This window comes from Arachis hypogaea, chromosome 19 (assembly GCF_003086295.3).
Source record: "Arachis hypogaea cultivar Tifrunner chromosome 19, arahy.Tifrunner.gnm2.J5K5, whole genome shotgun sequence".
Taxonomy (NCBI): domain Eukaryota; kingdom Viridiplantae; phylum Streptophyta; class Magnoliopsida; order Fabales; family Fabaceae; genus Arachis; species Arachis hypogaea.
Window position 1 is genome coordinate 22,090,148 of NC_092054.1, and position 26,622 is coordinate 22,116,769.

Sequence of the window (26,622 nt, forward strand, 5' to 3'; positions counted from 1 at the left end):
ACGCACTTGCATGTTGCGCCTACTCACGGGTTACCTGGTCCTCTTATGTTCACAGCGTGTATCAGATTAGTTCAGTGTTCCGTGTGTACCAGATGGGATTCACACCGCCGATACCGGAGGGATTCTGGCCACCTTACAACGGGCCAACCGTGATCCCGGACCCTGCCAAGAGGCGGGCAAGAGAGGGTCGTCCGAGATCCACTAGGATACGGACGAACATGGACGAGGCAGATCCGAACCGGCCAAAGAGGTGTGGCCTTTGTCGCCAACCCGGACACACCCGCAGGAGTTGCCCACAGCTTGGAGGACCGTCTCACACGGGGGGCCAGTAGTAGCGATCTTGTTATTGTTAGTGTTTATTGATTTTATTTTTCATGTTACTTGTTATTTAAGATAATTTGTGTTATCTGTTTATCCTTTTACCTTCTAGTAATGAAAAAGTTGCATCTGAATTTGAATTTGGTTAGAAATCCCATGACTGCAAAAGTTGATAATTATAGTCTCGTATGATTCAATGATGATACATAGTCACTAATCCACTAGGTAAATAACAGATTTTTAAGTACAATAAAATGAGCATACAACAAGGAAAAATAGAACTAAAGTAAATAATCTAAAATACATGAGTGAACCCTAACGTCCAAAATACATGAAATGTAAATCATCTAAACAAGTGGGAGCCTGTCCCACAACGACGGGGAACCCGTGGCCTCTGACCTCTGCGGATGAACGGCTCCTCATCCTCTATCTCATCTGCGTCCTCATGAGGGGTAGGCTGAGCAGGTGGCGTAAAATGGAGTGGTGCGACAGACGGCCCGGCGATAGACTGTGATGCAGCGGTGTAAGCGGAATGTGGGGTACCTCCCAAAGCAAACTGGTCACCAACAGGAGTCGTAGCAGGCTCGTTCAGATCAACATCTAAGGGTGCCTGCGTGGCAGGGGTCTGAGGACGCCTCCTGCCCGGCTCGTCCTCCTGCATGATAGCCGAAATCTCCGCCAGAAACCGTGGACTGCCGAAGTCCGGATCGAGCGTATCTGCCCCAAGGAAGTCCTGCCACTGTGATCCGGGAATAACCCATGGAGTACCGTCCTGCTGAGGCTGGTCGTCGGTGGGTACTCCAACAAAGTAATGTCCAAAAGGACCGGACCCAAGTCCAGCGTCACTAGGCTCAGCCCCGTCACCCATCCCGGACCCATACCACTCACCTCCGTGAACCCCATCCTGGGTACTACCACCAGCAACTGAGGCCGCCCCTGCATCATCCCCGCCCTCAGGCCCATGCTGATCATCGTCATCGTCCTGAGGGTCAGGTGCAGCGGCATGAACCGCAGCACGCCCTCTACCTCTGCCAGGATGATGTCGTCGTCGACCCCTAGCGGGGCCGGCCTCTTCGCCAGCCTCCATAGCACGCTCAAGCCAACCCCAGTCACGCTGGCTACGACGTGTGCCCACGCGAGCTCTCCTATCAACCCGCCTCCTATCCGGCACGTCGTCAGGCCGATCCATCTCAGGTACTTGCCCAGCTCCCCGCTGTGAGGCCTCAACAGGAATAGCAGCGGCTCTCGGATCGCCCAACTGCGGATCCGGAGACAAAAACCTCTTCCCGTGCTGCCTCCACCAATCCAAGAACAGATGCGACGGACCAGGGTCAGCGACAACATCGAATCTCAGCACGCTCTGCGTACGGTCCTCCCAATACTGATGCCACTTCTGCAAATGGGACGGGAACCATCGATCGCCGCCTCTGCCGTCCTTCGACATCAGAAAGTCGATGTTCAGGGCGGCCTGTGGACGGGGCTGCACCCCTCCAAACTGGGGAAGAACTCTGTCTACCTGATGCCACTCTATGACGGCAAAGTAGATAAGCGATGTAACAGACCGCCACAACACCATATGTCGAGGCTCCAAAACCTCGGGATGCAGGACCTGAAGTACGTCAGGGCTACTATACGGCATCCAGATAAACTGCACGCAGAACGATACAATGTCAGGGCAACTCGTGATGCCAACTCGTAAATTGTGGTTAAAGAAAAAAACTTATTAAGTTACATACTGACCTCTCTATCCTGCAACCGGTCTATCCATAGCCTCCAAGTCTGAACTCTAGGGCCCTTCTCGCTACTGGAAGGGATGTAACCTGACCACCTGCAACATGCACATGTGTTACCGCTACTTATATGTGTGCTTAGGGTATCCAATAGTAAATTGAAATAGACAAAGATTAGGGAAGTACCTCGAGGCCAGTGGCCAGCTAAACGTCTCAAATCCTGCAGGCCTAAACCGAGGAAATCGCCAGAAAATCCATGACTGAAGTAGCTGAAGTGGGCCTGCTAGCTTGATAACATTTCTGTTCGCCACACGGCACATGCACCGGTACAACCATGCCAGTGCTGCAGAACCCCAGCTGTAGCTCCCCATCTCCTCCAGCCTAGCTACAAACGGAAGCCATCTGATGTGAACGCGGTTACCCGACTTGTCCGCAAAAAGCTGCGTGCCCAACAACATCATGATGTACGCACGGGCATAACGACGCACCGTATCCTCATCAGCTCCCTCCGGGCACTCACCAAACGTCTCCTGAAACCAGCTGCAGTTGACCGCGTACTTCTGAACCTGGCTAGGAGGAGGTACCACTCCAAACAACTCCTCGAACCAAACCCAGGCTGGACGGCCACCCTCGATGTATATATGGAACTCTGATAGGCAGCCGCTGACGTAATGCCCGTCCACTGGCAAACCCAGCTGGTATGCCACGTCCTGCAGTGTGATAGTGCACTCTCCGAACAGCATGTGAAACGTGTGAGTCTCCGGACGCCATCGCTCAACAAACACACTCACAAGGGCCTCGTCCAACCGGAACCATCTATCGTTCAACCTTGCAAGATGGTAAAGACCAGCCATCTGCAGGTACGGAACGTATCTGTCATCCAGGACCATGCCCTGCTGCCGCCGCATGCTCCTGATGCATCGCTGAGGCTGCGGAAGAAATGAGCCGCATTCTTAGAACCAGCTTAATTACCGGTGACAAACATAACCAACACGATAATTGATAAACCAAAAAATCTTACTATGTATAGACGCTTAAAAATACCAAGAACGAGAACAATTTGCATAAGAAACTTAAATTAGAAACCCCCATAGGCTACTGACATGAAAGATCTAACATTATAAAACCACAACTAAACTGCCTACATAAACCACTACTAGAAACCCTTAACGTAAACCGTTAACGTAAACCGCTTACATAAACCACATACATAAACCAGTAACATAATCCACTAACATAAAACACTAACATAAACCACTAAGATAAACCACCAACATAAACCACTAACAAAAACCACTAACGTAAACCGTTAACGTAAACCGCTTACATAAACCACATACATAAACCACATACATAAACCACTAACATAAACCACTAACATAAACCACTAACATAAACCACTAACATAAACCACTAAGATAAACCGCTAACATAAACCACCAACATAAACCGCTAACAAAAACCACAAACGTAAACCGTTAACGTAAACCGCTAACATAAACCACATACCTAAACCACTAAGATAAACCACTAAGATAAACTACTAAGATAAACCACCAACATAAATCACTTACAAAAACCACTAACATAAACCATTTACAGAAATCACTAACATAAACCACTAAAATAAACCACCAACTAAACCAATATCTTACTCGCATGCCAAACCACAAACTCACATGTACCGGTAAAACAAAGTTATTTCCGTACTAACCTCTTCGTTGATGACCCCAGCTATATGGGCGACTCCGTCCAAGCGATATAACCGCGCCGGATCGTCTTCCATGAGCAGAATATTGCGTTCAGGTCTTTCGCGCACAGAATCTGGGTCGTTTTCTCTGAGATTTGGTGGGGCAGGGGAAGGTGAGAATGGTTCGAATGAGCCTGATTCGAACTCCTTATATAGCCAATTCCCTAGTAATTCGAACCAGGGTGGTTCGAATTACTACCAACCTTGCTTAAGCGTAATTCGAACCAGGGTGGTTCGAATTACATGAAGAACACATTTCCCCCTAATTCGAACTGGAGTGGTTCGAATTACTTGCATAGGTAGTTCGAACCAGTCTGGTTCGATTTACATTCAATTTTTTCTTCGAAATTCGAACTGGTCTGGTTCGAATTATTTGAGAATGAAGTTCGAACTACCCTAGTTCGAATTACATAAAAATATGATATGGCTCATTGCTGTATCGATTTTCAGTTTGGCTCATATAGGTAAATTTGGATTGATGTTGGCTTATTGTAGTGTTTTGCCCTCAAATAAGCCAATTCAAACTAACATTTGGTCATTGAATCTAAAATTTCAGAAGTTCAAACATTCTTCTAAGTTTAACTAAGATCGAATTGAATATAATAAACAAAAATTTTAGGTAATTAAAAATTTTTAGAATTAAATTCACAATCAAATTTTATTATATTTTAATAAACATTTAATATATTTTAACTTTTATCTTATTTAAAACATTAATTCATATACATATTTATCTAAATAATTTTTATTATATTAATAAATTATTAAATTAATTTGATTGAATTTGATTAAAAAAAACTTCATCATATAACATTACTTTATAATAAAGTAATATATTTATGTATAGAACATATATTTTTTTTAAAAAAATTTTGATTTTGTTAATTCATTGTTTTAAATTGATTAATTACTAAAACAATAAAAAAATATTATTTGTATATTAATTTCAACCACTAATTTTAGTCATTATATACAAATAAAGTAAAATAGTGCATACGGATACGAATACAATAAATACACAACGCGCTAAAATAGAACCAACCCAATTTTTTCATCACGTCATTCCTCTTCTTTTCTTTAATCGCACGATTTCTTCTTTTCTCGGCGCAACGCTTCACTATCCTCTTGTTCAATCGCACCATTACTCCTCACTTCTCACTTTCTTCTCTTCACTGCATAACGCTTCACTCTCCTTTTCTTGGCGTCACTAACTTCTCTCTTTTCAGTGAATTATTTTAAATACATTACGTTTATTTATTTTGGTTTTTCTTATTTTAGAGATTTGATTATATTTTTATTGGTCAAATTAAAAAAGTTGTTACTTGTTGAAATAAAATCAAAATTCAATAGAATTTAAATTTTAAATAATGAAATTTAATTTCTGATTTAATTTTATTTGTTATTTTTTATTTGTTAATTATGAGATTTTTTTATTTTTTATCCTGTTGTCAGTAATTAAATACCTTTCAACTTGTTTTTAACAGTAAATTGAGAGTGATGATGTTACTTTGACCTCATTCTCAACTCTCAAGAAACTGGTATTAGAAGCTGTTGCTTTTGGATCTTTTCTTTGGGAGACATAAGACTATATCGATAATTATATAAGTTTATGAATGATTAAGTAGGGTAATGCAAAGGCTGCAAATAAATTTTTTATTTGTTGGGCGAATTCTACTTGTTGTTGTGATAAGTGTTAGGTGGATGTCCATTTTTTTATGTTACTCAAGATATCAAGAGAGATTACAATTAATTAAATTTGAAAAGGTGACCCCTTATATATATATATATATATATATATATAATAGGATAGCGTAGTTGAAACAGAATACATACAATCAATAATAACAATAATTCTCTCTCTTTATATTGTCAATAATAATCTCTCTCTTTTTTATATATACAACAAATAAATTCGTATCTTTCATATATATTAGTCATCTCTATTAAGATTATAATATTAGTAAACACTAATACTAGAGTTATCTATGTATACCTTTTATTTTATATTTATTCATCTTTCTTATTTATTTATTTTAAAACACGTCATCAGCACGAGACTCTAATCAAATTTTTAGGAAAACTTAAGTAACAAATTTTTATTATGTCGAACCTCTCTCATCTTAAATTTAATGCTCTTGATATATCTAGAAACAACTGCTTATCATGGATACTAGATGCTGAAATCCATCTTAATTCAATGGATCTTGGAGATACCATTAAGGCAGAAAATAATGCATCCCAAAAGGATAAATCCAAAGACATGATATTTCTTCGTCGTCATCTTGATGAAGGATTGAAAAATGAATATCTCACATTAAAAGATCCTGTAGATTTGTGAAAAGACCTTGAAAAAAGGTATAACCATCAAAAGACGGTGATACTTCCTCAAGTCTGATATGAGTGGACGCATTTACGTCTCCAAGATTTTAAATCCATAAATGAATACAATTCAACAATGTTTCGAATCACCTCATGAATGAAATTATGTGGGAAAAAGATTACTGATAATGATATGTTAGAGAAAACTTTCTCAACTTTCTATGTCTCGAATATCCTCCTGCAGCAGCAATATCAAGAAAAAGGATTTAAAAAATATTTTGAATTAATTTCTTGCCTTCTTGTTGCTGAACGCAAGAATGAGTTGCTCTTAAAAAATCATGAAGTGCGCATAGCTGACGCCGCCCCATTTCCTGAAGCAAATACAGCAAATCATTACCACAAAAGAGGTAAATGGCAATGTTTTGGTAACAAAAAATTATAGAAGGAAGAAAAATTATGTTCACAAGAAAAGATCTCATCAGAAGTGGGATAAAGAAAGAAACAATGGACAAAATAAATCAACAGAGGATAAATATTTCCGTTGTGGTGGAAAGGGCCATTGGTCACGAACCTGTCGTACCTCAAGGCACCTAGTCAATCTTTATGAAGTATCTTTGAAAAAGGGCGACAAAGGAAAGGAAACGAATTTTGTTTCAAATGATGCTAAAAATTACACCACTCATTATGTTGTATCTGATTTCTTTGAGGATCCTGAAGGTAATATTGGTCATTTGATCAATGATGAAATAGTTTAATATGTGGGTTTGTTAAGTATTCATGTAAATAAATCATGTAAAATTTTTTGTTAAGTTTTATTTTCTATGCATTTGAATTTCAAGTACGATATATATAAATAATAATAAAATCTTTATGAATTCTAAAATTACTGAATGTGCCAAGATAATAATAAAATTTTTAGTATATACTATACTTCTTAAAAAAAATATTTTCAGTCAAGAAAATAATTTTACTGTGCAAATATTTCTACTCATTTTATTATTATTTGTCTTTGAAGAAAATGGCAAGGACATATAGTAAAGATGTTTGCCTTATGGATAGTGCAAACACCATTCTTAAAAATGATATATATTTTATTCATCTTGTACTAAAAGAATACTATGTTAATACTATTATTGGCTCAGGAAATATGATAGAAGGTTCCAGAAGAGTTATAATTTTGTTTTCTGGAGGAATAAAATTCATAATAAATAATGCACTATTATCTACCAAGTCTCTAAGGAACTTGTTAAGTTTCAAAGATATTCGCCGAAATAGATATCATATTGAAACAATGAATGAGGGAAATCATGAGTACTTATATATCACAACTCATGATTCAAATAAAAAGGTTATATTAGAAAAGTTACCCTCACTTTCATCTGGGTTATATTATACCAAAATTAGTGCAATTGAATCACATGCCATTATAAACAAGAAGTTTACTAACCCAAATGAATTCATAACTTGTCATGATCGATTGGGTCATCCAGGAACAAACATGATGCAGAGAATTATTGAAAACTCCTATGGACATTCACTAAAAAACAGAAGATTCTTAAATCTAGTGAATTTTGTTGTGCTGCATGTTCTCAAGGAAAGCTAATTTTAAGGCTATTACCATTAAAGATTGGATTTGAGTCTCCTGAATTCCTAGAAAGGATTCAAGTCGATATGTGGACCTATTAATCCACCATATGGATCTTTTAGATATTTTATGGTCATAATAGACGTATCTTCGAGATGGTCACATGTGTGCTTATTGTCTTCTCACAACATGGCGTTTGCGAGATTACTTGCTCAAATTATTTGATTAAAAGAACGGTTTCTAGAAAATCCAATCAAAGCAATTCGTCTTCATAATGCTGGTGAATTTACTTCCCAGGCCTTTGATGCTTATTGTATGGCTAACGGAATAAGCGCTGAACATCCAATAGCTCATGTTCACACACAAAATGAGTTAGCAAAATCACTTATTAAATGCCTCCAATTAATTGCTAGACCCTTACTTATGAGAACAAATCTTCCAACATCGGCTTGGGGGCATGCTATTTTACATGCCGCAGCACTTATTCGTTTGAAGCCAACAAGTTACCATCGGTTCTCTCCTATGCAATTAGCTTTTGGCCAGCAACTAAATGTTTTCCATTTAAGAATATTCGGGTGTGCGATATATGTTCCCATTGAACCACCTAATCGCACCAAAATGGCACTCCAAAGAAAATTGGGGATATATGTTGGATAGGATTCTTCCTTTATAGTGAGGTATCTTGAGATACAAGCTAGAGATATATTTAAAGCCCGATTTGCAGACTGTCATTTTGATAAATTAAAATTTCCAATATTAAGGGGAGAGAATAAGCTTCCTAAAAAGAAACTTAATTGGAATGCATCATCCTTAATGCATTTAGATCATCGATCAGCGCAATATGAACTAGAAGTTCAAAAGATTATACATTTGCAAAGAATAGCAAATAAATTGCCTGATGCATTTTTTGATATGAAAAGGATAACTAAATCGTATATACCAGCTGAAAATGCTCTAATTCGAATTGATATTCCAATCGGACAAATAGCCACCGAAACAAATTCATGCCAGAAGCGTAGAAGACCTGTCAGTTCCAAAGACAAAAATTCTTGAAAAAGAAAAGAGATAAATGCTATTCCTGTTGAAAAAGACATAGTAAAAACACCTGTAGTTGTCCAAAATTCTAATATAATTTTAACGTCAGAAGACATTCAGGTGCCTGAAAATTTTAAAAATGATCAGATCTCGATAAATTATGTTTTTATAGGAGGAAAAATAGGACCGAAATAAGACAATTGTCAATGAAATATTTGCATATAATGTGGCATTAAATATCACACATGAAAGTAAGGATCTTGAGCCAAGAATAGTCGAAGAATGTCAACAAAAGAATGATTGGCCAAAATGGAAAGAAGCTATGAAGGCTGAGTTAGACTCACTTGCAAAATGTGAAGTCTTTAGACCTATAGTCCGTACACCAGAAGATGTAAAACTTGTTGGATACAGATGGGTATTTGTGAGAAAACAAAATGAGAAAAATGAAATTGTACCCTACAAAACTCGACTAGTGGCACAAGGTTTTTCACAAAGGTTTGGTATAGATTATGAAGAAACATATTTCCTTGTAGTGAATGCAATAACATTGTGTTATTTGGTCAGTTTATCCGCATATCATAAACTACACGTGCATTTAATGAATGTGGTAACAACCTATTTATACGGATCATTAGATCGTGATATCTATATGAAAGTCCTTGAAGGACTAAAGATGTCTAAATAATCTAATGAATATTTGCAGGGGTTATACTCAGTTAAATTACAAAGATCTTTATATGGTCTAAAGCAATTTAGACGAATATGGTATAATCGTCTTACTGAGTATCTGGCCAAAAACATATTCAAGAATGATAATATCTATCCATGTATTTTCATAAAGAAATCTGCATCTGGATTCATTATAATTGATGTGTACGTTGATGATTTAAATATCATTGGAACTCTTGAAGAAATTTCAATAATTATAAAAACTCTAAAAGAAGAGTTTGAGATAAAAAATATTGAAAAGACTAAATTTTGTCTCGACCTGCAGATCGAGCATACAAAAAATGAGATCTTCATTCATCAAACAACATACACAGAAAAGATCTTGAAGAGATTTTATATGGATAAGTCACATCCATTAAGTACCCCAATGATCGTAAAGTCTTTGGATGTGAAAAATGATCAATTCCGTCCTAAAGAAAAAAAATGAAGATATCCTTGGTTCTGAAGTACCATATCTTAGTGACATTAGAGCGCTAATGTATCTTGCTAATAATACATGACCTGATATATCATTTGCCATGAATTTACTAGCAATGTATAGTTCCTCTTCAACCAGAAGGCATTGGAATAGAATCAAACAAATCTTTCGATATCTTCAAGCAACAGTTGATATGGGTTTGTTTTATTCATATGAATCCAAGTCACAATTAGTTGGCTATGCATATGCTGGATACTTATCTGATCCATATAAAGGGAGATCTCAAACAGGATACCTATTCACATATGGTGGTACAGCTATATCATGGAAGTCCACGAAACAGACGATAGCGGCAGCATCCTCTAATCATGCCGAAATACTAGTGATTCATGAAGCAATTCGCGAGTGTTTTTGGCTCAGGAGTTTGATCCAATATATTTTGTCATCATGTGGACTAATTGATCATAAGATAGCTCCAACTGTCCTATTTGAAGATAATACAGTATGCATTGCTCAACTTAAAGGTGGATACATCAAAGGTGATAGAACAAAGCATATTTCTCCCAAATTCTTCTTCACTTATGATCTTTAAAATCAAGGGACAATTGATGTTCAACAAATCCGCTCAAGTGATAATCTGGCAGATTTATTTACAAAGTCACTCCCAAAATCATCCTTTGAAAAATTCATACATCAAATTGGGATGCACCGATTTTGAGATATTAGATGATGGCGATAAGAGGGGGAGATTGTACTCTTTTTCCCTTGGTCAAGTTTTTTTTCATTGAATTTTTCTTGACAAGGTTTTTAATGAGCCAATCTCCATCACTAAAGGATTTTGTACTATTTTTCCTTCACTAAAATTTTTTTCATTGAGTTTTTCTTTAGTAAGGTTTAACGATGTATAATTTTAAATGGTCATCTAAGGGGAGTGTTGTGATAAGTGTGAGGTGGATATGAGGTGGATGCCCATTTCTTTATGTTACTTAGGATATTAAGAGTGATTACAATTAATTAAGTTTGAAAAAGGTGACCCTTATATGTATATAAATAGGGTAGCGTAGTTGAGACAGAATATACATAATCAATAATAACAATAATTTTCTCTATTTATATTGTCAATACTAATCTTTCTCTTTTTAATATATGCAATAAATAAATTTGTATCTTTCATATATATTAGTCATCTCTATTAAGATTATAATATTACTAAACATTAATACTAGAATTATTTATTTATACCTTTTATTTTATATTTATTCTTTTTTTTAATTTATTTATTTTATAACACTTGTGTATATAGTGAGATTTTTGTTGTTAGCTTTTGAGTGTTTTGGTTTATGTATTGTAAAGAAATAGTATATGTTTACTCTATATATTGTAGTTTTTAATGCTATAGCTTCTGAGAGTAAATCCCCCTAAAATGGTCCCTTAGATTGAGCCCGTGCACCAATGTTATTCCTGACTTTCAAAATGCTCTATTTACACCCTTCAGATTGAGCTCCGTGCGAAATCCTGGTCCCTCCACCCAATTCCGGCGTGACTCAGCAGCCGGAGCGCTGAGCTGGCGGTTTATGGTCCACGTAGACACCCTTAAATGATGCCGTTTTGCTTGGAGGGTGTTAATGAATCAGGACGACGTCGTTTTCTAATGGAGGGGAATTGAAAGGTTGCTTGGGGAGAGAGTTGATCACTCGTTAGTCTTTCTCCTACTTCTCTTCAAACTTTTCTTCTCTGTTTCGTCCAGAGAATGCTGTGACATTAGGGCACCTTCTGCTTAGTGCTTGACTGAGTTCATTGGAAGGCGAAGGAAGGACACTACAGGTACGAAGTTGTTGAAGCAGAGGGTATCGTCATCGTCAGCTACAACAAGGTTAGAAATACAGTGTGTAGTTGAAGTTTAAATTTTTTCTTTTTGTGTTTTCATTGATGGCTCTTCACGTGATGTGTTGATGAAGGAGATTTCATCTTCGTTTGGTGTTTTGTTTAGATTTCTATGTTGTTAGATTTTTTGTGGTTACGATGTTAGCATGGGGTTTGGGTTGCTCTGTTTTTTTTATGTATCCAAGAAGGGCTGCTTCCTCTAATGATACGGTTCTCTACTTATGGTCAGAAGTTAGTGTTGCATGTGTTTAATTTATTTGTTTACTTATATCGCAGGTGGATGAAGTACTAGAGGAAGTTTTGAAAATGGTGTGGATGGAAAGATTGGTTACTGTCTGGACAACAGAAACTGCCTTGGTGATGTTGAGGTGGATAGGCTGGATGTATTTTACCTGAGAAACTATTATAAGGATCTAGGTTATGATAGAATGAAGGAAGTTTGGTGGCTTGTACCTGGAAAGAGCATAGGGGAGGGATTGAGGAAGTTAAACAGTGATGCAGACCTAAGAGAGATGTGTGAGATGGGTTCATAGAATGCGGTTCTTGTTGATATCTACATTGAACATGAGGTTTCGTCACCTGAACTAATAGAAGGGAAGGAGGTTATGGTATACATTGATGATCAAGTAAGGGACCTTGGGACGCAAGCTAAGGAAAATGTTGCAACTGCCCCACACGATGGTGCTAGGCCAAATGATGAAAAGAATCCTACTACTAATGTGAGTCGACCTAGGGAGGAAGGGGTTAAAGCATTTGTTAAGGTGCTGATTGAACAAAAACTTAAAAAGAAGGCCAAGAACACCCAGAAACCAAGGCTGCTGCTCAGAATGTCACTGCAACTGCCTCTGCGTCAGCTACAACATCTACTTCTAATGCACCTCAAACTGCAAGTGCCTCTGCTACTGCTACAGGCTCTGGAACTGCAACAACGTCTGCTACTGCATCTGCCCCTGCTCCTGCCACTCTTGTGGAAGTGGATGTCTAGCAGGTTGAGATTGATTTGTCTCAACCCTCATACTCTGAAGCCGAAAACTCCCAAAAGGTATTTTGTTTAATAATGCTTCATGTAATGTGTTTTTATTATTTGACAACCATCTTATTTTCTAGGCCTTATTACTGTCTGCATTGCAGGAGCATGAACAAAAGAGGAATACACCTACAAGACTTGGGAAACTGCCACTTAAAAGAAGTTCACCTACTCCAACTGCCCCTGCATCATTCAATCCAATGGAGGGAGCTAGTGAGGCAACTGCAGCACGACTGGCCAACTTCCTCAAGTTTGTGCCCACCCCAGGGTTCAAACCACTAAGAAAAAAGTGATTATGTTCATAGCTTTAGGTTGAAATTCTGATAGTTTGTGATATTTTGTGAAACAATTATCTTTGTCTTTTTTGTTTGGTCATAGTGATTGTGACTCATAGACACCTCTGCAACTTCTAAATACTAACTAAGTTGCTGGAATCTAGCTGTAACAATGCTCAGTATTTTTTTGCTTGTTATTGTGATCAATGCATTATTGCAGAATTTTATATGAACTAGTGTTATTGTCATTCAGTTATGAATTATGCCTTATGTAAGCTTTCGCTATTCTTGCTTATCCATAAGATAATTGAGTGTTCAATTATGTTTACAAAAACAAGACCAAGTACTCATTCAATATATCAAAAACAATCTAATGTCAATTACATTGTTCATAAATTGGATTACACTGGTTCTGGATTTCAGTTCTGAGCCTAATCAAACCTTTAACAGTAACATCAACACAAACACAAATAACACGAATACCCCTAAACTAAGTACTTGGACCATCAATTTTACATTTCTCAGATCTGCTTCTAGTTTGCCCACCTTCCATGCAATGTTCATCTTCATCCCACCATGCTCATCATCTTCATCAGACTTCAGCGGCACCTCATCCTGTACAGAATCTGCCTAAACAAATAACCCACACCAATTCTTTCCACTGGTTTGCAAATATGCATCAACCTTATCAAACAACTACCTCAACTAACCAACACTAGAAATTTCAGCGAGTAAATGCACTCACGTTATAATTTGGACACCCGAAGAACGGCTTATTAGGATGACTCTCCATCCCTGACCACCGAAGGACAGGCCTGCACCCACAACCACATCACTCTGGAACTGCTAAACGCCGGCTACGCACATTGTTCCCCTTCCAGTTTTCGGTTGCAGATGAGCAATTCGACCTTCGAGAAGCGTGACTGTCACTTATGGCGGGAGAGGACGAAGAAATAATTCACAGAGAAAAAGGGAAATCGAACAACATTCAGACCCAGCACAGGGTAGAAGCCGAAGAGCTTGACCTGGACGATGAACTAATTCACAGAGGAAGAGGAAAGAACAAATTTAGGGTTTCTAATTGCTACCAGGGACTAATTCGGGGAATTCGGGGATTCTTTGATTGATACTCCACATCAGCTAGCCGTTAAAGGCTGCCTACGTGGACCATAAACCGCCAGCTCAGTGCTCCGGCTGCTGAGTCACGTCGGAATTGGGTGGAGGGACCAGGATTTTATACGGAGCTCAATCTGAAGGGTGTAAATAGAGCATTTTGAAAGTCAGGGGTAACATTGGTGCACGGGCTCAATCTGAGGGACCATTTTGGAGATTTACTCTAGCTTCTGAAGTTTATGTAAGTTGATAGAGATTTTAAATAAAGATAAAATTATTCACTATATATGCATCTACCGTTGAATATTTTTCAAGTTCCTTATATGATGTCTATGATGATATCCTTATAGAAAGGGTGCTTTTTTTTATAGACTTTATAAAAATTTTTTTTGAGTTATTTGCACATAATAGGAATTTAGCTAAAAGAGTCAATAAATTGGTCATGGGAGTTAGTTACAACTGGAATAGATTTATTTTAGAAGAATAGGAGTTTTATTTCTTTTGTAATAGATTTGTTATACGTCGCAATGCAGCTCTTGTATTTTTTTTTTTAATTTTGATTTTATATGTGGTTAGTGCTTTTATATTCAATATTTTTTTACATATGAAATTATTGTTTTTATAGTAAAATATATTTTTAGTCTCTGAAATTTATTAAAAATTTTAAAAATACTCCTATATTTTATTGTATTTTAATTTTGTCCTCAATTTTTTATTTGCATCAAATATACTCTAACAATTAAATTTTTAAAAAATTTAGGATTAAGCCAGCAATAATACATGATAACTATGTCTAAATTGCATGTGTTAAAAGTTATTTTTGTAAAATTGTTGTTAAATTAATTCTAAATTTTTTAAAAAATTAACTACCGAAAATATATTTGATGCAAATAAAAATTTTTTAGAATAAAATTAAAATAAAATAAATTGGGTGACCTTCCCTCTCTCTCCAAGTTAGAACAAAATTAATAATAAATTGCTTTTGCTAAAAAGAATGCTGTTGTCGGAGTTATTCAACTGAAGGGGGTCAATGAATTGGGTGACCTTCCCCTCTCTCCAAGTCGGACTTAGGTCCTTCTTTATCAGTTAAGACACTTCTAGATTCTACTCCTCCTCTTCTTACTCTTCCTACCGACTCTGGTAACCAAACAATTTTCCTCGCGCCTCCTTTTTCCCGAGCTGAAGTCTAAGAAACGTAAGACTTCCAAATTAGGAAGTGTGTATGATCAAGGCTTTGATGCTGTGGCTTTTTGTGAGAAGTATGTTTTTTCCCACAGTTTTATAAATATGGACAATACTTCCATAACAACTCATATTTTAGTATAATGCAGGACTCTAAGATATAAACTCATATTGTGCTAATATTTTTAGTTAGAAATAATATTACCAATAATATTTTAGGAGTCAGAGATCAGGTCAGTGGACTTATACAAAAATAATAGTGAGTGAAATAGAAGGACTAAATTATAAATAAGAAAAATGAACAGAATAAACAAAATAATTTCAAGAAGATACCTCGATCACAAAAATGTAAAAAGCAAAATAAGTACATAAGACATGGAGAATATGCTAGATGGTGCAAAACCACTTTTCTGTGCTCCACTGCATGGAGCACTACTTCCACTATAGCACCCACTCCTTTGCTTGATACCTTCACCACGATTTTCAAGCACAAATGTAGAGTTTGTCTGTCCATTGCTAAATAAAACACACCAAAAGAAAGGTCCTTTATGGACTCCAACCAGCCCCACTCCAACCTCAGTGTGTGATTTGTTCTTCAAAATAGACAAAGAACTCTTATCTTTCACAAGAACTTGGGAAAATGCTATTGATGGCTCAACATACTTCTTTTGACAACCAATTACGTGTCCGGTTATGGTGCCGAAAGTTGGCAGCTCTACGCCACAATTGGGGGCGAAGACTTCGGTGAAGTCATCTTCCGAAGGCTTGCAGTTCACTACATTGTTGCCAGTGCAATTTCCTTTGCATAATTCAATGTATTGTAAGGCCATGCACCCTAGACCAGGACTGTCATTCAGGTGAGGAAGCTTTTGATCTGTACGGTTCTTGTTTATAATGTCGACAATATCGTTCGCCGGATTTCCTGCATGTAAGTGAAAACAATTAGCTGATTTCAGATATGAGATCGGGGTTCTATAATTCAAAGTGCATACAGAGAGAGATGTTTATATCTGCATGATTAAGTCCTGAGCTTCAATGCAGTATAATACTATAACAGCAAATAACTTAGAAAACAACTTAATGTTTCAGCAAATTGTGCAAAATAATACTATAACAGCAAATAACCAAACTTATTTCTAATATAAACATCATTGTTTTCTCACCTTATCTCAGTGTATGCCATTATTTTGTTCATGTGTTAAGAGTTCAAATTTAATTACTAAGAGCCATATTGCTGAATAAGATGCCATGATTAATTTATCAGTTAGATTGCTAGAGGGATTAGCTAGTCTTGATAAAATTAGTTTCTGGTTAGTTACTGCAGTGTTAGAGTAGTTATTTTCTGTTAGAGCTCTCACGCTAACTAACAATTCCAGAGGATTTTGGCGATAAGGCTAGTTACAGAAGGAAAATGAATAAATAGGAAGTGAATTAGTTAGAGAGTTATTGACCATTTTGTAAAAGACTTGAGAGAGCTGAAGAGCCTTAACTCTTCCTCATTGTACCTACAAGATTTTCACACACATTCTTCCCCAATTTTTTTAAGGTTCCTCAGCACATTGCTCAGGAATTCCCAACCAATAAAGCACATTCCCTACATATTCCTTTGTTCTTGATACCAGTCCTTGAAGCAGATGCAATGATAATTGATATCATTTGCAATTTTAAGGACTTATTGATCTTTCTAGCTGAAGCCTGATATTTATCAATTAATTAGCACTTGGGAAATATAGAAATGATCAATATTACTAATCCTCTTGTTAAAGAACTTTTTCTTCCCTTGTGTTGAAGTATACTTTAGGATATTACCAACCCTCTTGTTGGATAGAAGAAAATTTTCATAAAATTATTCAGAATTTAAATGACCTACTTCTTCAAGAAGCAATAAAAGATGGAAATGGCTAATATATTAAACACGAGATATGTAACAACTTGGCATTGGTTTAATTTTTATGCCTTTCAAATATAAACAACCAGGAAGGCACTGAATCTTTGAAGATACAGATGGATTATTAATAAAACGGTGATGCTACATGACCAAATTATTTTGGTAATCGAATTCAACCAAGTTAGTCCAATAGCTTATTGGCACGTTAAAAACTAGTTGAAGAAGGAGGGCATGCATAAGAAAAAGAAGAAATAAGATTTGGTTAAACTAAGTTACAAAAATAACTTTTTCACTTAGGATTTCTCTTGATAAAAAAAAAATTTAATTACTCTATTGGTCCTATATTTTTTTTTTCTTTTAATTGAGTCATTGCACCATATTTTTTTTTTTAAATTGGGTCTCTATACCTTTCTTTGCTTTTATTTGGATTCTTGCACCAAATTTTTTTTAGTTGGGTCCTTATATAATTAAAAACCAATTACTGTTAACAGGGACCTAATTGAAAAAAAAATTTGGTGCAGGGACCAAATTAAAAGGAAAAAAAAATATAGAAACCTAATTGAAAATTTTGCGAAACTATAGGGATTAGAGTAATTAAACCTAAAAAAAATAGCATAAACATAAAAGTTTACGCCAACATAGGATGCTCTAACCAATGAGTTATAGCTCAAATGGTAGTCTCCCCATACTCATTTAAGAGGTTGCGGAAGTCTCCTATCTTTGGTAAACAAAAAAAACATAGGATGCTCTAGTTCAACAATATAAAGCTAAATTTCCAATGTCCGAAATTGAGAAGCAAAGAACGTCATTTTCTCTGTTTCTTCCTTGTACATGCTACAAAAAACATGATATTAAACCCTCACTTGGAATCCTCATTAATAGCTAGCATCAGAAACAAGCACTTAAATGTGGCAAACCTATTTGAACAAGAGCAAGTTTCTGAGTAAAGGAATGCAATTAAGATCTAACTGAACTCATAATGCCACTTATGCAAAACATCACTGAATTCCCTCAACAACATGGCCTTATGATCCAGGATAATAAACAGATCAACACTTTCCAGAGATATGGGAGGTACTAATCAGAACACCAAAACCATAGAAAAGAAGCTCATTAAATGCACATTGACGAAACATTACCATGGTTGTGGGCGTGGGAGAAAACCAGAGAAGCCGCAAGAAGATAACACAAGAAGTGGAAGTGGCAGCAACTGAGCTTGATCTCCATCATTTCGCAAAGCCCTAGCTAAGGAGAAAGGGAAAGAGAAAAAGAGGGTGTAAATGGAGAAGATAGAGAGGGCAGTGAAGGCACACAAGTTGATGAGTAGAAGGTGGTCCCCATATAGCCGTTTTCTACTCTGTCACTTTGCACATTTTTTCAGGAAATGCCATCCACTTTCAACAAGCAAATGGAATTTAGTCCGCTGGGTCCAACTTTACTAGATTATTGCTGTGATTATGCAGGCAACCACTAAACCAACTTCATTTGCTCTAACAATCAATTCATATTATGAATTCGAATTCTCTTTCATGTATATAGTAATTTATTGATTATAGTAAATTTTTAAATATAATTTAAATTTATAATAAATTAATATTTGATCTATTAAATTAAAAAATACTTTAAAAGAAATAAAAACAAACATTTTAGAGTTGAAAGTTAGGTTTAAGAATATTTAAATAAAAATTTTTATTCAAAAAAAAAAGCATTTTTAGTGTATCAACTGCATTAACTGTTAGAAGATGAGAGGGATTGAAAAATTGGAAAAAAAATTAATTGTATTGAGTCAAATTCTTGCTGGTGGTATATATACAAGCACAAAACAGTAAGTGGATTCTAATTAAATATAATTATTGTAATTAACTGTAGTGAATAACTTAGTTTGTGCTAATATCTCCCTTCAAGGTGGAGCATAGATATCATGTAGGCCCAGTTTGGCCATTAAAAATCTAAACTGAGCTTGGCCATTAAAAATCTAAACTGAGGTGGAGAAAGTGTCTTTGTTAAAATATCTGCTACTTTGTGCTTGCTGGAGATGTGCACGAGCTTCACTGTACCGGATGCTACCTTTCACGAATGAAATGGCAATCCATTTTGATATGCTTAGACCGCTCATGTAGAGCAGGGTTAGTGGCCATGTGAATCGCTGAAATATTATCACAGAAAAGTATGGCTGAATCGAGATCGATGTGAAAAAGCCTGAGCAATCCAAGCAGCCACACAATTTCACAAGATGCATTCGCAATAGCCTTGTATTCAGCTTCCGTGGAACTTCTGGAGACTACTGCTTGTTGTTGCTCTTCCAGGACACTAAAGAATCACCAAAGAAGGTACAGTAACTAGTTGTGGAATGCCTTGTATCAAGGCAGCTTCCCCAATCAGCATCAGCGTAAACAGACAGATTAAACTTGTTTGTTGCTGGAAATAAAATGCCTTATGCCGGAACCGACTTAAGGTACCAAAGAATTTGGTGAACTTCATTAAGATGAGGGACACGAGGGTTAGACATGAGCTGTGCTAGTTTGGTGACAGCAAAGGCTACGTCCGGTCAGGAGATTGTTAGGTACATCAATTTGCCAATGAGTTTGTGATAAGCAGACGGGTCAGCCAAGGTCTCCCCTTCACCTACGCAAAGCTTCAAATTTGTATCCATGGGAGAGGAAGTAGGTTTGCAACCTAAGAAATTAGTGTCCTTTAGTAGTGAAATGGTGTATTTACACTGGGACAAAAAAATTTCCTTGCTGGATTTTGCCAACTCCAAACCAAGGAAGAATTTTAAGTCATTGAGAACTTTGAGCTTGAAGACTGCCTTCAGTTTCGCTTCAACTCTTTTGATGCTGTCATTGTCGGGTCCAACTATGATGATGTCATCGACATAGACCAAGAGAAAAATGGTTGACGGAGCGTTACCAAATGAAAACAGGGAGTAATCACTTTTACACTGTGTGAATCCATGCTGGAATAGTGTTGTACAGAATTTAGTGAACCATTGACGTGAGGCTTGCCTCAAACCATAGAGTGATTTGGTTAATTTGCATACTAAACCCTGATTTCTCTGTGGATGCCCAAGCGGGACTTCCATGTAAACCTCTTCGAATAATTCTCCATTAAGAAAAGCGTTGTTTATGTCCAGTTGCAGAAGATTCCAATTCTTGGCGGCTGCTATGCTCAAGAGAATCCTGACTGTGGTGATTTTCTCCACCGAGTTAAAGGTGTGTTTGAAATCGATCCCTGCCTATTGTGTATAGCCTTTTGCAACCAAACGGGCCTTATACCTATCGAGAGTGCCATCAGCTTTTAATTTTACCTTGTATACCCATTTGCAGCCGATAGTGTGTTTATTGGGTGGTAGAGGGACTAGTTGCCAAGGTTCAGGTATTTTGGTCACAGCCTGTCTACACTGCTCATGTCTCACGGCCTGGTGATAGAAATGTGGTTCAGGTATTTTGGTCACATTGGCAATGGTGACTTGATAAGCATGGTTAAGTCTGTGGTGGCTGAGTTAGTTGGAAGTTGGATATGGAGTGTTGGTGTGATGGACATAGTCTCGAAGATAGTGAGGGTTTGATGGGGTTTGGTGGACCTTCTAAGAGGTTGGGGGGCTCAGGTATGGTACTATTTTGGCACGGAGGTGGTAAGGTTTCAGTAGCTGTATTATCGAGGAGTGGTTGCACATAAGGGGTGGGGTCTGGATCCGGAGTAGGTCTTGGGAGTACTGTGTTATTGAATAGATTAGAATCAATGTCAGGGTTTAATTTGTTGGTGAATGGAAGAATGGATTCATGGAAAATGTCTGTAGATACGAAAAATTGCTTTGATTTCAAATTGTACAGTTTGTATCCCTTATAACCTATTGGGTAGCTAATGAACACTGATGGATCAGCTCGAGCATTAAATTTCGGTCTTCCAATTGAATTAGTAGCTACATATGCCAGGCAGCCAAAGACTCTTAACCTCTCATATGCCGGTTGTTTGTTGAACAAGATCTCAAATGGTGACTTGAAGTTGAGCAGTTTCGATGGTGTCCTATTAATCAGAAATACTGCCGTGGCGACACACTCTCCCCACAGCCAGATAGGGACCTTGGATTGGAAATAGAGTGCTCTAGCTACATTAAGGATGTGCTGGTGCTTTCTTTCAATCACTACGTTCTGCTGAAGCCTGTATGGGCAGGAAAACTGGTGGAGGACTCCCTTTTCATACAAGAAGCCAGTAATGGCCAACTCTTTTGCATTGTGTGATCGAATGCATTTGATTTTGGTATTGAATTGGGTTTCAATTAATGCATAAAACTGTATGAAGTAACTTGCATTTCACTTTTGTTATACAAAAAATAAATCCGACAAAATCTGGTGCAGTCATCAATAATACTAAAAAAATATTTGTAACCATTATATGTTGGCACATGGTAAGGTCTCCAAACATCACAATGAACTAAATCAAATGCATTCGGATACATGTTGTTATGTGACTCAAAAGGAAGCTTTTTGAATTTTTCTAAGGGACAAGCTGAACAAACAGAATTGGAAAAGGATTTATTGAACAAGGATAAACTTTGTAAGATTTTATTAGATGCATGGCCTAATTTAAAATGCCAAAGCTCAGATTGACAGAAGTTGACTTTAACAATGTCAGGTATTGGAACCAAAACTAGTGCAGTGATCTTGGAAGGTGGCTCAGGCTTCAAGATGTAAAGTCCATTGCTTAAGTCGCCCTTCCCAATCTTCCTCAGTGAACTGGGGTCCTGAATGTCAAAGAAGTTATGGCCAAATGTGATTGTGATTTGTGTGTTTCTTAGAAAAGAGAAAATCGATAGTAGATTAACATCAAATTCAGGTACATATAGAACATTATTCAATGTGATTTCAGGACTGATAATCATGGTACCTACATAATTTGCTGTGAAAACATAATTATTTGGGAGGGTTACTGAAAAATGTTTAGAGGTATGAAAATTGGAAAAGAGGTTCAAGTCACAAGTTATGTGAATTGTCGCTCCACTGTCAAGGATCCAACAATTTTGAGGCATTTGATTTCTTGAAAGTGATAAGTTGAGGACTATACCTGTAGGTATGGCCACATTAGTGGAATCAGCTGCTGGTAAATCTTGGATCTACTGATTGTTGAGTAACGTAATCAATTGCTGTATCTGGTTCTAGTCCAGGTTTAGGGTGGACTGTACCTCTGAGGCTGCAACATGATGAACCGATGGCTTGGTTCCACGTCCTCTGCCATACCCAGGAGGGAAGCCATGGATCTTGTAGTATTTTTCCACTGTGTGGCCAAGAAATCCACAGTGGGAGCACATAGGTCTGTCCTTCTTCTGCTGTCCTCTGCCTCGTCCATGGAGCAGTTGTTGAGGTTGATTATTCTTTGCCAAGAAAGCTACCTGATTTGAGGAGGAGGAAACGTCAATTGACATGTGCCTCTCTTCTTGAACTACAAGAGAGAGAACCTTGTTGATGGCTGGTAGGGGTTCCATAAGCATAATTTGAGCACAAATTTGTGCAAAAGATTCATCAAGACCCATGAGAAAATAGTGTACGTATTTAGATTGAAGAAAGTCGTGCATTGAGTGGGAATCACCGCAATTACATGGCATTGGACGATAGGAACTGAGCTCTTCCCACAACATTTTGATCCTGGTGAAATACTGAGACACAGTCATGGCACCTTGCTTTAGGTTCGTGAGTTCCCTTTTTAGCTCAAAAATTCTAGGTCCATTACCATGTTCGAACCTTTCTTTGAGATCATGGCAGAGTTCCTTAGCAGAATCTACATAAACTAGTGAGGTTGCAATTTCCTTCGAAACTAAATTGAGGATCCAAGTGCTCACTATATCATTGACACATTGCCAATTTTCAAATTGATCAGGATCTGCAACTGGATCTGGCCTTGGAATTGTGCTGCTGATAAATCCAAGCTTTCTCTTGGCATTTAGGGCTTTCTTCATGGCGCGACTCTAAGAGTGGTAGTTTTTTTCAGTGAGTTGCTGAGTGACAAGGATCAAACCCAGTTGATCTGCCGCGGAGAGTGCAAATGAATCTGCCATTGTAGGATCAATGAATCTTAGGGTAGAAAGATTCAGAACGTCTTCTTTAAACTCGTTGATCGAAGCTTCTTGCTTTCTCTGTAGACAATCACAAATCGGTGAAGTAATCAGGCTCTCATCAAACTCTGTTGTGTGAGTTTATGAGAAGAGAAAAGAAAGAAGAAGGAGAAGGAAAGTTCCAGAAGAGAATAAAATTTGCGGAAGAATATAGAAGGAAATGTCTTCTGATACCATGTTAGAAGATGAGAGGGATTGAAAAATTGGGAAAAGAAAATGAATTAATTGTATTGAGTCAAATTCTTGCTAGTGGTATATATACAAGCACAAAAAAGTAAGTGGATTCTAATTAAATATAATTACTCTAATTAACTGTAGTGAATAACCTAGCTTATGCTAATATTAACATTAGTTATTTAAATAAAAAAAACTTTAATTTATTTATTTATTCTTAAAAAGTGTTTTAATATTTACTATTATTATTATCAATTTTATAGTATTTTATTAGAATTGTCTAGATAGAGTAAATTCTTCCGATTTTCAAATTAGATCCTAGTACTTATCAAGTAATAGTGCTTTGTTTAACAGAATTATGGCTAGAAATAATTTTGGTGATGTTCATGATTATAAAAAATAGTGAAAGGGAGGATGATAATAGAGTAAAATTTTTTTTAGGAAAAATTTGTTGAGGAATGTTTACAAGCGTGTACAAAGAGCCTTATTGAAAGAATACTAACACACTGGTCATTATGTCAAAATGATTGAAGGAGCCATGAGATCAATCTAACCATAACCAGATAGAAGGATTTAAAGTTCTAGATTTAGGAGCTAATTTGTTTCAATTTTTCTTTTCCAAAGAGGTTTATCTAGTGCAAATTGAGAAATGTGTTATAAGACTAAAGAACTAGAAAAGAAGATAGAGAAAATATTGAATGATTTTGAATATGGACTTTTTTTTACTATAAAGGGTGGGGAGAGTCACATCATTAAAGTCTAGATTCTAATGAATGCTACTAAGCCTCTGAGAACACTGAAAAGTGAAAATTGTTGGGCCAAACAAGAAAGTGTTCAAATTATCTACAAAGTATGAATGAATTGGATGCATTTGCAAATACTGAAGACATATTGGACATGAGAAGAGGACCCGTAACTTATATTTGGAAGATTAGGTGAAAAGGAAGATATGGGAAAGCTGGTTGAAGGCAAAACAAATTAGTTAGCGGATAGAGGAAGAGAAGAAAAATATTAACCCAAACATATGCCAAAGATAGAAGTAAGCCTAAGAGAGAAACCACACAATTCATTACTTGTGAATCTATTCAAAGGCTTTATAATTTTACAAGTTTAGGACTCTAGTGAAAAGAATGATCAAGAGGAACAAAAATCGACAGAAGAAGTTGAAGAAAGAGGGAGAAATACCACACATTGACCTCTATAGAAGAGATAAACTATAAGATCAAAATAGTTAAAAAAAAAAAACATAAATAGTTAGTGCTGGTGAAAGGGTGGAGAAATGATTGGAGGGAGTGAAAGTAATCACCAATGCTAGTTTTAATTTCAGTCAAAACCTTAATTCTGAAAAATACAATCATAGAAAAAATTGTGAAAATGAAACAACTGACCAAGAGAATGAAAAAAATGACAGTAGGTATAATAGAAAAAAAAGAGAACTATGGAGAGAAAACAGGACCCTCTACTAAAGAAACAATGTATTAATAATAAGAGCTTGCAGACAAGGGAGAAAGTGCCAGCCTAGAATTGGCACCCTAAGATCCATGAAGATGTTGACATAAAATTGACGAACTTTGCAAAATCTCTAACAGTTTACAACGTACAATAGATCAATATATTTAATTCTCTCGAAGTAATGTTTCTCTATGAAACCAAAAGCAATTTTTTGTTAATAACAACACAAGGTCATAAACTAGGGTATACCATAAAATGTATAAATCCATAGAGACTTCAGGTGGATTGGTATTGGCATAGAGAGCTAATGTGCCAAAAATGATGGAACATTATAGTGAGTTCTTTATTCACTTTAAATGGAAAGATCAAATTTAGAAAAGGAAGTGGGAAATGATTGCAGGTCGTCTACATAATGAAGAAAGATAATAAAACCCATAATATGAGACAATATTAAACATCTTAGCTTCAATGGAAAACCATTACCTGGTGTGAAGAGATTTTAATGCAACATTGATATACCACAAAAAAAAAAAGGAGGAAGAATGAAGTATGCATCATCCATAGACAACTTTAATATTTTTATCAACTTAGGAAGATTGATGGATTTGGAATATAAAAGTAAAGAGTTCACGTGGAGTAATAGATAGTCAGATTAGAGATAGCTTGATAAGAAAACAGATAGATTGGTGCTTAGTCTCAAACATTTAAATAACGACATACTCAACACTTGGTATAGCTTACGATGTTTTTGAAAGTCTTTTGCCAGAACTAACAAGAAATTCGATTAATAACTAGCCTTTTGATCCTTTGGACCAACTTGATCAATTTAGTACATCTTTTTATGTCTTTCCTCAGCCATAACTTTTATTAGAAAATACCTCCACAATACACACTTTAAAAGTGCAACAGTTGTACATGTTGAGTAGCATTTGTGAGAGATAAAAGAAATTAGTCTCACAACAAGAAATGTGCTGAATACTGTCAGATTTAGCGACGAACGATACCGATGAATTGAGCAGTAAATTTTTCGACAGCTACGAGTAAAAATTTGTCCCTCGAATAAGTTACCGTTTGTTGCTAAATCTGACGGTAAATAGAGGTGCAAAAATTAATTTTATTAGCACCAATTTTACCGTAAAAAAATTTTGGCAGTAACAGGATTTAGTAAAATGCGTCGTTTAGGCAACGACGAACACCTTACCGTCGGATTTTTCCGCCGGTAAATCTGACAGTAAATTTGGAATAAAATTCAAACAAGAAACCCGTCTCCTTCACTTCTGTAAACTCTCTTTATCTCCCTATCTTTCTCTTCTCTTCTTCTCTCTTGTCTCTCTCATCTCTCTTATCTCTTTCCTTTTGGTCCATTGAAGAAGGGTGCTCCGCCACCACTTGGAGTTGCCGTCGCCATTGGTAAGCCACATTGTCGTCACAGATCAGCACGTCGTCATCACTATTTGTTCCGAGGGTTACTTGAAACTGAAGGTCGATCTTGGATGAGATCTTTGGGTGTGATCAGAGCTGCTGGGTCCGACTTGCTGAATCTTGAGATGCTGCTGATCCTTGATCACCGGAGGATAGTGGTACCTGCAAGAGACTCCGATGCTTAAGTTAGCATGGGCTTTAGGCAGGTTTTT

General features: G+C 36.8%; 2 protein-coding genes across 2 annotated transcripts; both read right to left on the minus strand.

The window, feature by feature from the left end:
* Positions 1 to 15,536: 15,536 nt before the first annotated feature.
* On the minus strand, positions 15,537 to 18,624 carry LOC112779588 (uncharacterized). The gene is made up of 2 exons (XM_025823901.3): positions 18,393 to 18,624; positions 15,537 to 16,287 (listed from the first exon to the last, which is right to left on the minus strand). The coding sequence occupies exons 1-2, from the start codon at positions 18,481 to 18,483 to the stop codon at positions 15,704 to 15,706; spliced, it is 675 nt and encodes a 224-aa protein (XP_025679686.1). The 5' UTR covers positions 18,484 to 18,624; the 3' UTR covers positions 15,537 to 15,703.
* Positions 18,625 to 19,316: 692 nt separating this feature from the next.
* LOC140182190 (uncharacterized) lies at positions 19,317 to 23,206 on the minus strand. The gene is made up of 5 exons (XM_072228322.1): positions 22,436 to 23,206; positions 21,875 to 21,997; positions 20,928 to 21,545; positions 19,821 to 20,209; positions 19,317 to 19,563 (listed from the first exon to the last, which is right to left on the minus strand). The coding sequence occupies exons 1-5, from the start codon at positions 23,204 to 23,206 to the stop codon at positions 19,317 to 19,319; spliced, it is 2,148 nt and encodes a 715-aa protein (XP_072084423.1).
* Positions 23,207 to 26,622: the final 3,416 nt, after the last annotated feature.